Source organism: Paroedura picta, chromosome 1 (assembly GCF_049243985.1).
Source record: "Paroedura picta isolate Pp20150507F chromosome 1, Ppicta_v3.0, whole genome shotgun sequence".
In the NCBI taxonomy this organism is placed as follows: Eukaryota; Metazoa; Chordata; class Lepidosauria; order Squamata; family Gekkonidae; genus Paroedura; species Paroedura picta.
This window is the reverse complement of record NC_135369.1, coordinates 174,305,868-174,319,405: the sequence shown is the minus strand read 5'-3', so window position 1 is coordinate 174,319,405 and position 13,538 is coordinate 174,305,868. Positions and strand designations below refer to the sequence as shown.

The 13,538-nt window shown below is 49.9% G+C and overlaps 1 protein-coding gene across 2 annotated transcripts in view; it reads right to left on the bottom strand.

The window, feature by feature from the left end:
• SIL1 (SIL1 nucleotide exchange factor) overlaps positions 1 to 13,538 on the bottom strand; it is a 65,811-nt gene that overhangs the window by 10,303 nt on the left and 41,970 nt on the right. For both annotated transcript variants that reach the window (XM_077312737.1, XM_077312746.1), the window contains exon 9: positions 10,342 to 10,438. In XM_077312737.1, coding sequence (XP_077168852.1) covers positions 10,342 to 10,438 — 97 coding nt within the window. The remainder of the gene's footprint in view (positions 1 to 10,341; positions 10,439 to 13,538) is intronic.

The following is a 13,538-nucleotide window of genomic DNA, read 5'->3' as shown; positions in this document are numbered from 1 at the left end:
AAAGGTCTTCCGCACTAGCTTCTCTGGTGTTGCCTCCTGACCTCTGGGATTCAGAGGTTTAGTGCCTCTCAACATAGTGGATCCCCTCAGTCACCATGGCTAGTAGCCACTGATAGGTCTATCCATGAATCTATTTACGCTATCGCTACATCCTCTGGCAGTGAATTCCACATTGTAGTGTCGAATATTTTTTTAGTGTTTACAGTTGGAAGGGGCCATACGGGCTATCCAGTCCAGCCCCCTGCTCAATGAAGGACCAGCCTAAAGCATCCATGAAAAGTATCTGTCCAGCCACTGCTTGAAGACAGCCAGTGAGGGGGAGCTCACCACCTCCTTAGGCAGCCCATTCCACTGCTGAATTACTCTCACCATGGCAATTTTAGTCCTGATATACAGCTGATAACGTTGTACATGCAGTTTAAAGATGTTACTGCGAGATATTTCCTTTCGTCTATCCAAAATCTGCCGCCCATCAGCTTCACTGGGCACTCTCAACATGAGATAGGGACACCAGGTGTGAATTTATTTATTTACCAACTTCTTTTATACCCCAACTAGAGGCAAAGCCCATTGTATGTCGAAATACAATGGGCGCTTGCCTTTCCCTGCAGGGAACCCCTGGCGGGGGCTCCCTTAGCCGGCAGCCTGATGTGGCGAGAGGCGCTCCGCGCGGCTCACAGTTACTTCCTTGTCGGCAGGGTGGGAATCGGCCGATGGTCTGTCCGGAGGAAGGGGCCAATCGGCACCCTTCCTCATCCCGGACAGAGCCCGCCCTAACTCCTACCACTAAGCCCTTACGGCTTTATTTAGTCCGCGGCGCCCACGGCGCCGCGGGCTGTGTTAAGATGGGAACCCAAAGCAGCTTACATTCTCCATTTTATCCTGGCAACAACCCTGGCCGGAGGTCACCTGGCAAGCTTCCATGGCACAAGTGGGGATTCGAACCTGGGTCTCCCAGATACCATTCCACCGCTCTTAACCGCTATGCCACCGGCTCTTTTGCCATACACTACTACTGGGCCACATTCGAGACTTAACCTGTTCATAATCTCCTATCCTTCGAAAGGCCTAGAAACGGAAAGCTTCTCCGCCTGGAACAAATTCCTGGAAAGTTCTCTGGCTGACAACTCTGCCACAACTTGTTCTAGAAGCGATGCCTGTGAAACAACCTTTTCCAACCTTCTGGCCACGGAGGAGCCCCCTGAAATGAATTTTCTGGCTTTAAGGAGCCCCGGAAGTGATGTCAGCTGGCCACGTCTCCCGACCACGCCCCATAAGTTGCATGCTACCAAAAGTGATGTCACCACCTACATTAACAGGCAGGCTTGAGGAGGACTGATGGGGGGAGAGACAGGAGGTGCTTTAAGCCAGGAGTAAGCATGCAGGCTCTGCCTCCCCGCCTCCAGGTACCGAAACCACGAGAGAACACACTCACTTCTGGAGGAGAGGGAGTAATGGAAGCATCTGGTTCTCTACCTTGTGGCTGAGTCCATCAAGACAGGCGGGGAATTGTCGCGGACCTCCTCTGGAGCCCCCTTGAACCCCTGCCTGGGAATCCCCGCTCTAAAGGTAACCTTACTGCAAAGCCAAGAGCAAGCACAAGTCTTCAGAACCAGCTGTTCACAAGGTCAGCACAAACACTGGGACAATAGGAGATGCTGATGGTGGCCATCCGACCAGGGATGCTGACTCTGGGTTGGGAAATTACCGGTGATTCAGAGGCAGAGCCTGGGGAGGGCAGTTTGGGGAACGCTCACGCTATGGAGGTCATCCACCAAATCCGTCATCAGCTGCAGGCGGATTCATTTCTGTAGGTTGGAGGTCCCTTGTAATTCTGGAGAACCTCCAGCCCCACTCGGAGGCTGGCAAACTTCACGGACGTGGTCACCTTCGGAGACAGCTAACATTGCTCCCGGTGGCCCAGGAGACACCAGGAGAACCGGCTCTTTAACTCCATCCTTGCACAGCACAACTGCTGCTGCTGAAAACAGGTGACCCAGCAGAAAAGAGATCGTGAGCTTCTCTATCGCGCTGCTATACAGAGACTGGAAGCTGGGTGGTTCTGCCTGCCGGCGGAGAAGGGCATTTGCGGGAAAGGACGGTGGAGTCTGCCGTTCCATCTGAGTAGTGCAATGCCCTAGCAGAAGCAAAGGACGCTAGAAAGCTAAAAGACGCACATCAAAGCCTGAACATGTTACACAAAAAAGTGGCATAATGGACTCATGCCTTTAGATAGGCAGGCAAAGCATTTCAATGACAGGGCAAGATTTCCACCCCCACCACCACCTCCGGCTGCTCTGCCACCGCCAAAGTTAATATTCCCTTCTCCCAACGGCCTCGTTCTGTGCCAGGGCAACAGCTAATCAGTGTCAACCAGCCTCTAAACCACGCTTGGTGCACCGGCATGCCCTTGTGAAATTCTGGGAAAGGGCAACAAAATGGCCGCCACAGGGCACAGTTAATCGCAGGAAGCTGGGAAGCTGTCGGCCAAGCGCTGTCCGACAGCAGAGCCAGCTGGTTCCAAATGGGGGTGGCCTGCAGACCCAGAGGTCCTTTCGTCAGGCAGCTGCACCTTCGAGCTTCTGAAGATCACTGCTATGTTTCGAATGAGGCGGGTCCCCAAGATCAGCACAGGCCAGTCGAACAGATTTTCCTAACCTCTGCCAGCCCCTCACTGAGGACGTGAAGAAGAAGAAGAGCTAGTCTCAAAGGGACCTATGATCGCCTACCCTTTGTCTCCCCACAACAGACACCCTGTGAGGTAGGCAGGAGCTGAGAGAGCGCTGAGAAAACTGCTCTGGGAGAACTGTGACTAGCCCAAGGTCACCCAGCTGAGTGCATGTGGAGGAGCAGGGGGGGAATCAAGCCCCATTCTCCAGATTAGAGGCCGCCGCTCTTAACCACGACACCCCGCTGGCTCTCAAAAGATGTTCTCAGTCTGAGCACAGCAGACCCTCGAGAGTTCACAGCAGCCTCGCCTCCGTGTCGCTTACAAAAAGCCCGGCTCAAAAGAACGCCGCACTTGTCCTGCGAAGACACGACACCTTTTCAGCAATCCAGCAGATTGCTTCTGACCTCGAAGCGCTGAAGAATGAAGGCAGAAATCCTTTCCAAAAAAGCATTATGCCAGTTGGCCCGGAAGCCAAAGTTCGAGTGCATTACCCTGCAGACAGGGAAATGGTTGAATTACACCTGGCCCCCTCTATCCAAGGGCTGATGATGTTCTCCAGAGAAGTATCCTCTGCTGCGAACTCATAAGAGACCTTATTGTTCTCGATTCCCAGCATCACGGAAGCAGGTTATCCACGCATGCTATTTTTTTTTAGGTGGGGGAGGGAACCACACTCTAAAGAAACTGGCCTTCCATGAAGAGCTGTTGAGAAGTTTCATTGGGTAAAACTTGATGGTATAGAAGAGCCAAGGAAGGAATGATGCAAACTAATTGCAGCTGCAAAAATCCGTTGCTAGTGTCCTCGGCTGAATGCAGATCCTTGCTTCTGAATCTGAATGCCACAGTTCTGAGAGACAGACAGACATATAGACAGACAGCTGGTAATGTGAAAGGTTTCAGGCCCATGCTCCACTCACAGGGGAGTCCTCCAACAGAACGCTTAATTCCATTTCCTCTCCATCAATCCTGGCGTGCAAAAGACAGATATCTGCGCAGTCCTTGGGAACATGCTGGAGACGCTGTCGTCAAGAGACCGCAAAACGAGTTCACGAGATTGAGCATTGCTGCTGGGAAAATGTGGATGCGCTTAAAATGAAAACTTTACCTCATGTTGTAAACTTGCTTGGGTGTGCAAAAAAAAAAAAAAAAAAGCCAGTGTGGTTGTAGTAGTTAAGACTGTAATCTGGAGAACCTGCTCTGATTTCCCACTCTTCCTCCACATGCAGCCAGCTGGGAGACCTTGGGCCAGTCACAGTTCTCTCAGAGCTCCCCCAACTCCACCTACCTCACAGGGTTTCCATAGTGGGGAGAGGAAGGGAAAGGTGTTCGTAAGCTGCTATGAGACTCCTTCAGGTAATGAAAAGTGAGTAATTAAAAAAACAGCTCTAATAGTCTACCGTAATGGGTCAAGTTCCACATGAATAATTTGTATGCTACTTTGTATGAACTGAGCGGGAGTTGCGGCCTAAGAACAATGGGAGGGGCTAACTGGTGTGAGACCAAAGTGAGTGGGTGGAGTTTCAGGGCTTCATTTAGGATCCCGGCTATTGTTTCTCCTATACCTTGCATTAAGGGGTAGTCAAACTGCGACTCTCCAGATGTCCAAGGACTACAATTCCCATGAGCCCCTGCCAGTGCTGGCAGGGGCTCATGGGAATTGTAGTCCTTGAACATCTGGAGGGCCGCAGTTTTGACTACCCCTGGAGATTGTCTCAGAAGGAAGTAAAAGTGAAAATCTTACAATGTTTTATGTGGGGGTTTTTTTTGCACCCTTGAGAATCAGGACAGAATCTTTGAGTTACAGTAAGCTAGGTCCTCCAACACTTGATGTAGGTACTTCCAACATGTCTACCGCTTGAGTAAAAGGTACAAGCTTGCAAGCTCAAGAGGCACTCATGCCAGCCAACGTCTCTGCATGTGCCCTTTTAGGTGCGCTGAAGATGCAAGAAGTGGCTTTAATTAAATTGCTGGGCCACTTCATTCCCGTCGTAGGATTAACGTGTGAGGAAACGGGCCCCTGTGATTGAAAACGGTAAACGGAGAGGTGACGCGTCCCGTCTGTCATACGCTACAGTGACCTCTCATCTCTGTGGTTTAGGAAACACCCTGCCAGGCTTTGGCCGAAGACCTTCACTAAGGCGAGATTTTGGGGTGGCATTTCCAGTGGGAAAGAAGACTGGAAGTCCTGAATGGACTCTGGTTTCCCAGTTAATACTGTTAAAACCTGCTGCTGCAGAAGCAGAAGGATGCCGGGCATGAAACACGGGAGTGGAGAAAATTCAGCAGACCATCAGCTTTTGTACATCTGCTTTTGTGCATGCCCCTGGGGATGTTTATTTAATTAATGAATTTGTTTAGATTTAGATATAGATTTATATAACCGCCCCTCCCGGTTGATGGCTCGGGGCCGTTTACAACATATTAAATACATTAAAAACATGAATCATCAGCAATAAAACAATGAACAACTAACATTTTTAACAAAGAACCTAAGATTCCAAAACTCAGCATCACCAGCGTGCCATTGTGGACCTTCAGATTTCGTTTGTTTATTCCAGGGGGGCTCTTCCGGGAAGAAGCCAATAGATGTTATACCGTAATTTCTATCTGAATTGCCTCTTTGAGTACAATGGAAGAACATCCTTTCTGTTTAAGTCCAGTTAGGTAAAGACACCAATGAGATTTCTTCAGGGGCACGAGTCAGAACTCCCTTTCACTCTTAAAAGTTCATAAACCCCCCCCCCAAAAAAAATCTTGTCGCTCTCTAGGATGCTACTGGAGATGGATTTTAGCTGTTTGGGACGAGCCAGCTTGGTGTAGCACAAGGGTGGCCAAACTGTGGCTCTCCAGATGTCCATGGTCTACAACAACCATGAGCCCCTGCCAGCACTCATGTTAATTGTAGTCTATGGGCATCTGGAGAGCCACAGTTTGGCCACCCTTGGAGTAGTGGGTAAGAGTAGCAGATCCTAATTAGGACAGTCAGGTTTGATTCCCCACTCCTCCTCAATGTGCAACCACCTAGGTGACCTTGGGCTAGTCACAGTCCTGTTAGAGCTGTTCTTGCAGAGCAGTTCTATCAGAGCTCTCTCAGCCCCACCGACCTCATTGGGTGCTTGTTGTGGGGAAAGGAAGGGAAGGTGATTGTAGGCCACTTTAAGACTCCTTCGGGTAGTGGGGTATAAAAACAGCTCTTCTATATCAGGCAAACATGGCTGAGCAGACCACATCGGCTCCCGCTCCAGGCCAGCTTGGTTTCTCCTGCGCTGCCTTGCTCATCGTTGAGAAGATGATTCATCTTTTTTTTTTACCGAGCTGATCAAAAAGGCCCACTGCGATGGCTTCCGCTTCCATGACATCACAAGAGGGGAGAATAAAATTTCGGTCGCATTTTCACGGTGCCAGGATTCTGACAGGTGTGAGAATCTCTCTGGGCAAAATGCTAATGCAAGAATGGATTCTAGCTGGTGCTAATTCAAGCTTCCTTTGAGTCAGAGAAGGGCTTAGAAAGGAAATATGTCTGGGAGGAGGGGGGGGTTCTTCAGCTCTGTCTAGACAGTCAGTTTTTCATTCTAACAACTTGATAAAAGAGTTCTTCATCCCAGATTAGGCACTGATTAGCAACCCCGGTTTATTCCCTCCTCCTCCTCCGATTTCTCTTTTCTAAAGTTTTGCTTCTTACACCGCACTGAAGACCCACAAACCTTTCCCCCAATTAGTCAGCCGTCTCACAGTTTCCTCTGCTACCTCACATCATCTCTATTTCACTATTGGGAGACTCGTTCCTTAAATATAGATACGTATTAATTAAAGTTATTTTTACACAAAGCCACTCACGGGAACCACGCATGCCTTTTTTTCCCCTTCTGTCGTGACGCGGAGAAGGAAAAGCGAAATCGTCAAGGTATGTCTCTACCCACCCCTAGCTTGTCCCATCAAATATATATGGGGCATAGTGGTGTGAATTAAGATGGGTACTTAGCCTGTCAGGGGGGGATTTATGGATGCCTTTGCGAGAAACAGGTGGAGATTAATGCGACCATTAGGGGCAAACTGGAATTAAATAATCGCCGAGACGCCTGGCTTGGGCACCGTTTCTTATATTTTAGTTGAGAGTGTTAAATTTAGACATGCTAAAGGGCCAAAGAGAAGGGAAATGAAACATTCATGCTCAAGACACGGGAAATCGACCGGCTCCTCCAGCGGGCAAAGGGATCTTATCAAACCAGATGAAAATTTGCACGTGTGGCTTTTGAGATTCTCTGCAAGGCGATTTTGCTCCCAAGGGGCTCAGAAGAAAAAGCATTTGGGTTGATCTTCTTTAATACCTATAGCCCTGCGAGGTAGACCAGCCTGCAATCCAAGATGGCTCAAGGGCATGGGCTGGCGGTCGTGGACACCTCCATTAGCAGAGGGGGAGACCTTGGGCCAACCATCTTGTCTCTCAGCCTAACCCACCTTGCAGGTTTGTGGGAAGGAAAAGCAATGTGTTAGTTCCTATGACGGCCAGCATGGTGTACTGGTTAAAAGTGGTGGACTCCGATCTCATAGATTAGAATGAGTTAGAAGGGGCCATACAGGCCATTCTAGGTTAACACCCTGCTCAACCCAGGGTCAGCTTAAAGCATCCATGATCAGTACCTGCCTAGATGCTACTTAAAGACTGCCATTGAGCTGAGCGCTCATTACCTCTGTTGGCAGCTGATTCCACTGCTGAACTACTGTGAATTTTTTTTCCTGATATCCAGCCAGTACCATTCTACAGAAGTTTAAACCCATTACTTTGGGCCCTATCCTCTGCTGCCAACAAGAACCACTCCTTGCCGTCCTCTAAGTGACAGCCTTTCAGATACTTCAAGAGAGCCATCATGTCCTTCTCAACCTCTTCTCCAGAGTGAACATTCCCCAAGTCCTTCAGCCTTTCCTCATAGGGCTTGGTCCCCAGGCCCCAGATTATCCTCATCGCTTTTCTCAATACCCTCTCAATTTTGTCCATGTCTTTTTTGAAGTGAGGCCTCCAGAACTGCACACAAGTTAGGTCTGACCAATGTGGTATCCAGCAGGACTATGACATCTTGTGATTCTGATGTGATGCCTCTGTTGATAGTCCAAGACTGCATTTGCCTTCTTTACCATTGCTCATATTTAGCTTACAGTCCACATTGTACCCCAAGATCTTGTTCACACACACTGCTACCTAAAAGTGTTATCTCCTATCCAATACGCATGCTTCTCATTTTTGTGACCCTGATGTAGAACTCTGCCCTTCTCTATGCTGAATTGCATCTTGGTCTCACTTCCAATTTGGTGGCATCTGCAAATTTAATGAGCAGTCTCTCCATCCCCTCATCCCAATCATTGATTAAAATGTTGAAAAGTACCGGATCTAGTACCGAGCCTTGCGGCACCCCACTGCTCACCTCTCTCCAATCTAATGAAATACCACTGACCATTAGTCTTTGGGTGTGGCTTTCTAAGCAGTTCCCTATCCACTTAACCATCCCAGAAAACAGTCTGCAGTCCTCCAGTTTGCCTATCAGAAATTCACGGGGGAACCTTGTCAAAAGTCTTATGAAATCCAGGTAAACAACATCGATGATCTAGTAAGCCCATCACTTGGTCAAAGAAGGAAACCAGGTTGGTCTGGCAGGACCTGTTGGAAACAAATGTGCGCTGACTTCCCTGAATCAACAAATTGTACTTCAGATGTTTGCAGATCGCCCCCTTTAAAATCTGCTCTATTATCTTCCCTCCAACTGAGGTCAGACTCTCCGGGCAGCATCCAGATCCTCACCCTGGTCAGGCAGACTGTAGCGAACTGGGCTCGCTTTCGCACAAATCTGGGTAACCATGGGCCAGTCACAGTTCTCTCAAAACTCTCTCAACCCCACTGACCTCACAAGGTGCCTGTTGTGGGGAAAGGAAGGGAAGGCGATTGGAAGCATCCATTCTACATCATCTGTAATCCAGGTTCCCCCCGTTTCCCGACACTGCACACGTTCCAGGTTTCCTCCATTTTTGTTGTGATCTTGGCCAACCCAGGTGTGGCACAATAATTCTTGTAAAGGTCACGGTCAAAGAATCTTCACGAGGCACATGAAAGAGAAAACCACTGCGGGAAGGCTCCGGTAGCTCTGCATTCACAGAGTAACAAGAGCCACACAGGGAATCGCCACCATCTGCGAGCAGACCTGGTCTGGTACGCTTTTAGCAAGAAGGAAGCATTTGTGCAAAATACAGCCTGCAAAACCAGCTGCAGAACACAGGGCAGTCCTTCAGTTAATCATAGAATCATAGAGTTGGAAGGGGCCACACAGGCCATCTAGTCCAACCCCCTGCTCTACGCAGGATCAGCCCTAAGCATCCTAAAGCATCCAAGAAAAGTGTGCATCCAACCTTTGCTTGAAGACTGCCAGTGACTGCCAAGTTACTGGGAGTGAGCAACGGTTCCTTGTAACCTTCCGCCCTCATCTGATACCTTGGGCACCGAATAAGACCAGCCCCCCCAAGGCAGGCACTTACTTCTTGCTGTTTGCTGGTTTCAATGGGCAAAACACTCCAGAAATTTCCTCGAAAACGTTGGAGGCAGCAAAGGCTCCCGCCGGCCAACTTTTCATCCAGGACACAGGCCGAACGCTTTGTGAAATTTAACAGCACACTCGCTGTAGCTTTCAGGAACGGGCAATAAATACTTTCTGCCAGCGTGGCTTTCTGTAATGATTTGTACCCAATGCGAGACACTCCCTCACCCGTCCTCAGGAAGCATTTTACTTTTACATCAGGATAGCCATTAGTCTCCTGCTTGCTTCCTTCCTCCTTACACTATTCTGAACATTGCATCTCCTTCCTTCCTTCCTTCCTTCCTTCCTTCCTTCCTTCCTTCCCTCATCCTGTGCCATACGGAGACACTCGGGTTGATTACAAAGGGCCTGCAAAACGGAGCATCTTCCGCCAGGTCTATGGTTGAGGCCGGGGCCGGTGAGGAAGATCATCAGCGTTAAGCAACACCTTGAGTCATCTTAGCCCTCCCTCCCCGCTCTAGAGGCAGGGCTGGGGTGGAGTAATATTCTGCCATGTTTCTCACTTTTTACTGTGCTTGCATTTTGTGTCTTTATGTCCTTTTAATGGGTTTTATGGGACTTCTGTAACCCGCCACGAGCCAGGAGTAGCGTAGAATAAAGATAAAAATAATATAAAAATAACTAGAGGGAAACAGCGCTAAATAAAAGCACCCTGGGAAATGACGGTACCTCGATTTATGAGTGCAAAGAATGTCGAGGCTGAATGAGCTCGGAATGTTCCGGGCCAGTGGCGGCCGCAGTCACCGTGCCCGATAAGGGACGGGTAAACGGAGCGCATGCATCAAGGAGTCCACCGATCGCTGAAGGGCCGGTGAAGAGCTGACACGCAGCCCGTCAGTCAGCAGAGAACATTTTACCAGGAGCCTTATCGAGGCTACCTCCCTTACGGAAACATCAGAGATTGGTCACGGCTGGAGACAGCTTACTCAGCCGCAAGAAGCAATTACCTCTTCCCCAAGGAGCAAAGTTTGAGTCCAGTGGGGTCTTTCGGAGCAGCAACATTCGATCCGAGGTATAAGCTCGTAAACGTGACGCGGCCTTAGAATGATGCCCAAATCCAGGGTCAGAGACTCGTTGCTGCCCCCTTACCTTTTTCCTGACGCCCAGCGACTGATCCGTGGCCAAAGCCAGCAGCAGTTTCTGGAGCGCGCCACCGTCCACGGCTGCGACTTGCACACGGGGGTTACTGAGCAAAAAGAAGAGGAGATGAATTTGTTAGGCTCGGGAGACTCGCTGATGTCCTTTCAACTTTGCTGCTAAGGACTCTATGAAAAGGCAGCGGTGGGTGGGTGTGGAGGAGATGGCTTTTAACAATTTTAACAACACGGCAAGGCTTCTAAAGGGAGCAGGCGGCCGTGCTTCGATTTTTGCCTCGGGAGTCGCCACCTGCTGGTGAACCTGATGCCTGCTTCTCTGCAGACAAAAGCAAGCAAGCAGGAACCTTCCGAGGGGAACCAGCCAGCGCTTGACATGGATCCGTGGATCACGGAACACGGAGGCCCTGGAATCTTTCGGCTCTTTATTGGTGATCGGCTCCTAGAACAAGGAGTGCTGTGATTGCACTGAAAACCCCCTGAATAACACTCCCCTCCGATATATACATATACAAGACAATAGAAATTCTCGCGGTTGCAAGTGATTGGTTACAGGATGCTTTGAACCGATTGGATCCCTAGTGGATCCTGCTGCAAACTGGCCAATCCGGCTGCGGCTGCCTGTTACGAATCTACTGGCTTCCGCAAAGAAGCCAGAGAGGTGCGAGCCAATGGGTGGCCCTGAATTACAAACCTGCCTCGGACCGCGAGCTCAGTCCTTGGCAGGTCTGCATGCCCAACAGCTTGCTCTCTTCTTTGCTGCAAACGTGTCTTGTTTTTGAGAGTGGGGTTTGGCGGTGGCTTTGGGGAGTCCTGACGCTGCAGTGGGAGATGGAATGGGTTTCCCAACAGATCAAAGGTGTTCCTGGCCCCAGAACGTCCCCTTGAGAAGGCAGAGAGAGTGCACTACGCCCAGATTGAGAACAACACCCCAAGAATAGACGTAACCCCACTCGGAAGAAGTTCTAAGCTGCTAAGCTTGAAACTGAACCGGTGCAGGACTGTGAGGCACGTGGCCTTGGCGAAATAAAAGCACATGACATTGGTTAGGTACCTAGCGATCATTTCGGACCTAGGACAGAATGCACAGGCTCATGCTCTCACAGAAAACAACTTCTCGGCACAGGAATGCACACACCACGTTTTTCTTGCGGGAAGTTGCTTCCTGTGAGAGCCCCCGTATGGCAGAGGCCAGAATGAAATGGTGGTTACCAATCCAAGACAGAGTGCCAAGCCAGATCAATAAACACGAGTCACTCCCACGCCGGTCTAGCTCTGCTGAGTCATCCAGGAAACCTGCACTCCCTCGGAGACCAGAAGCAACATGCTCAGATGACACGTATGTGGCTTTTATCCCTTTGCTCTACCAGCTCCTCAAGTCCCCTGACGACCAATGGCGGGGACAACGTCTACTTTCCTATCATTGCCCCCCAGTATCTCCTGGAGAGCCAGCATGGGGTAGGGCACGGGGAGTCAAGCTGTGGCCCTCCAGATGCCCTGGACTACAATTCCCATGAGCTCCTGCCAGCGGATTGTAGTCCATGGACATCTGGAGGGCCGCAGTTTGACTACCCCCAGTGTAGGGGCTAAGAGTGTCGGCTTCTAATCGAGAGAACTGGGTTTGATCCCCTCCTCCTCTACGTGCAGCCAGCTGGGTGACCTTGGGCCAATTGCAGTTCCCTCAGAGCTCACTCAGCCCTTTCTACCTGCCAGGGTGCCTACTGTGGGGAGAGGGAGGGAAGGTGATAGTAAGCCACTGAGATTCATGAGGTCTTCTGGATGACCTTGTGCCAGTTTCAGTTCTCTCAGAGCTGTCAGCCCCACCTGCCTCACAGGGTGTCTATTGTGGGGAGAGGAAGGGAAGGTGATTGTAAGCTGCTTTGAGATTCATGAGGCCTTCCTGGTGACTTTGGACCAGTTACAGTTCTTTCAGAGCTCTCTCAGCCCCACCTACCTCACAGGGAGTCTATTATGGGGAGAGGAAGGGAAGACGATTACAAGCTTCTTTGAGATTCATCAGGTCTTCTGGGTGACCTTGGGCTAGCTACAGTTCTCTCGGAACTCTCTCAGCCCCACCTACCTCACAGGGAGTCTATTATGGGGAGAGGAAGGGAAGACGATTACAAGCTGCTTTGAGATTCATCAGGTCTTCTGGGTGACCTTGGTCTATAGTTCTCTCAGAACTCTCTCAGCTCCACCTACCTCACAGGGTGTCTGTTGTGGGAGGAGGAAGGGAAGGTGATTGTAAGCCACTCTGAGACTCCTTTGGGCAGTGAAAAGCAGTGTAAAAAAAACCCCTCTTCTTTATTCGACCAGGCTACAATTCAAAATCTCAATATTCCTCTTCAGCTGTACAGAGGAATTGCTTTTCATCGGCGATCCCTCAGCATGGTGACCTATGGACCTTCTTGCCCAAAGCATCTCCCCCGAGCAAGGCCCGGGTTCTTGCTTGCCTCTAATGATGTTGGTCAATGAGAATGAATGCATGAATGAATGAATGAATGAATGAATGAATGCATGAATGCATGCATGAATGAATGCATGAATGCATGAATGAATGAATGGTTTGTCTTTGCTTCCTCACTGGATCAGGAGTTGCTTCAGGCAAATCCAAGGAATGTCAGCTTGAAATATGAAGGAAACACCTTTGACCAGAGAACCACCTTTGATGGTTTCTTGCCTTGAAAATATGAGCAGACAGCATGTGATGTGGCGGTAAAGAAGACAAATGTGACAGTCCTGCTGTATAATGTATTGGTCAGACCCCACCTGCAGTCCTGGGTGCAGTTCTGGAGGCCTCACTTCAAAAAGGATGTGGACAAAATTGAGAGGGTGCAGAGGAGAGCAACAAGGATGATCCGAGGCCTTTGGGACCAAGCCCTTTGGGACCAAGGCCCCTCAGCCTGGAGAAGAGGAGGTGGAGAGGGGACATGATCAATCTCTTGAAGTATCTGAAAGGTGGTCACTTGGAGGAGGGCAGGGAAAGGTTCCTGCTGGCAACAGAGGGTAGGACCCACAGTAATGGGTTTAACATACATGTAGAACAACAATGGCTAGATATCATGGGAAAAGTAGTTCAGCCATGGAACAATCAGCCAAAGGAGGTGATGCGCTCCCCCTCACTGGCAGTCTTCAAGCTGTGGCTGGACAGATACTTATCCTGGATGCTTCAGGCCGATCCTGTCTTGAGTG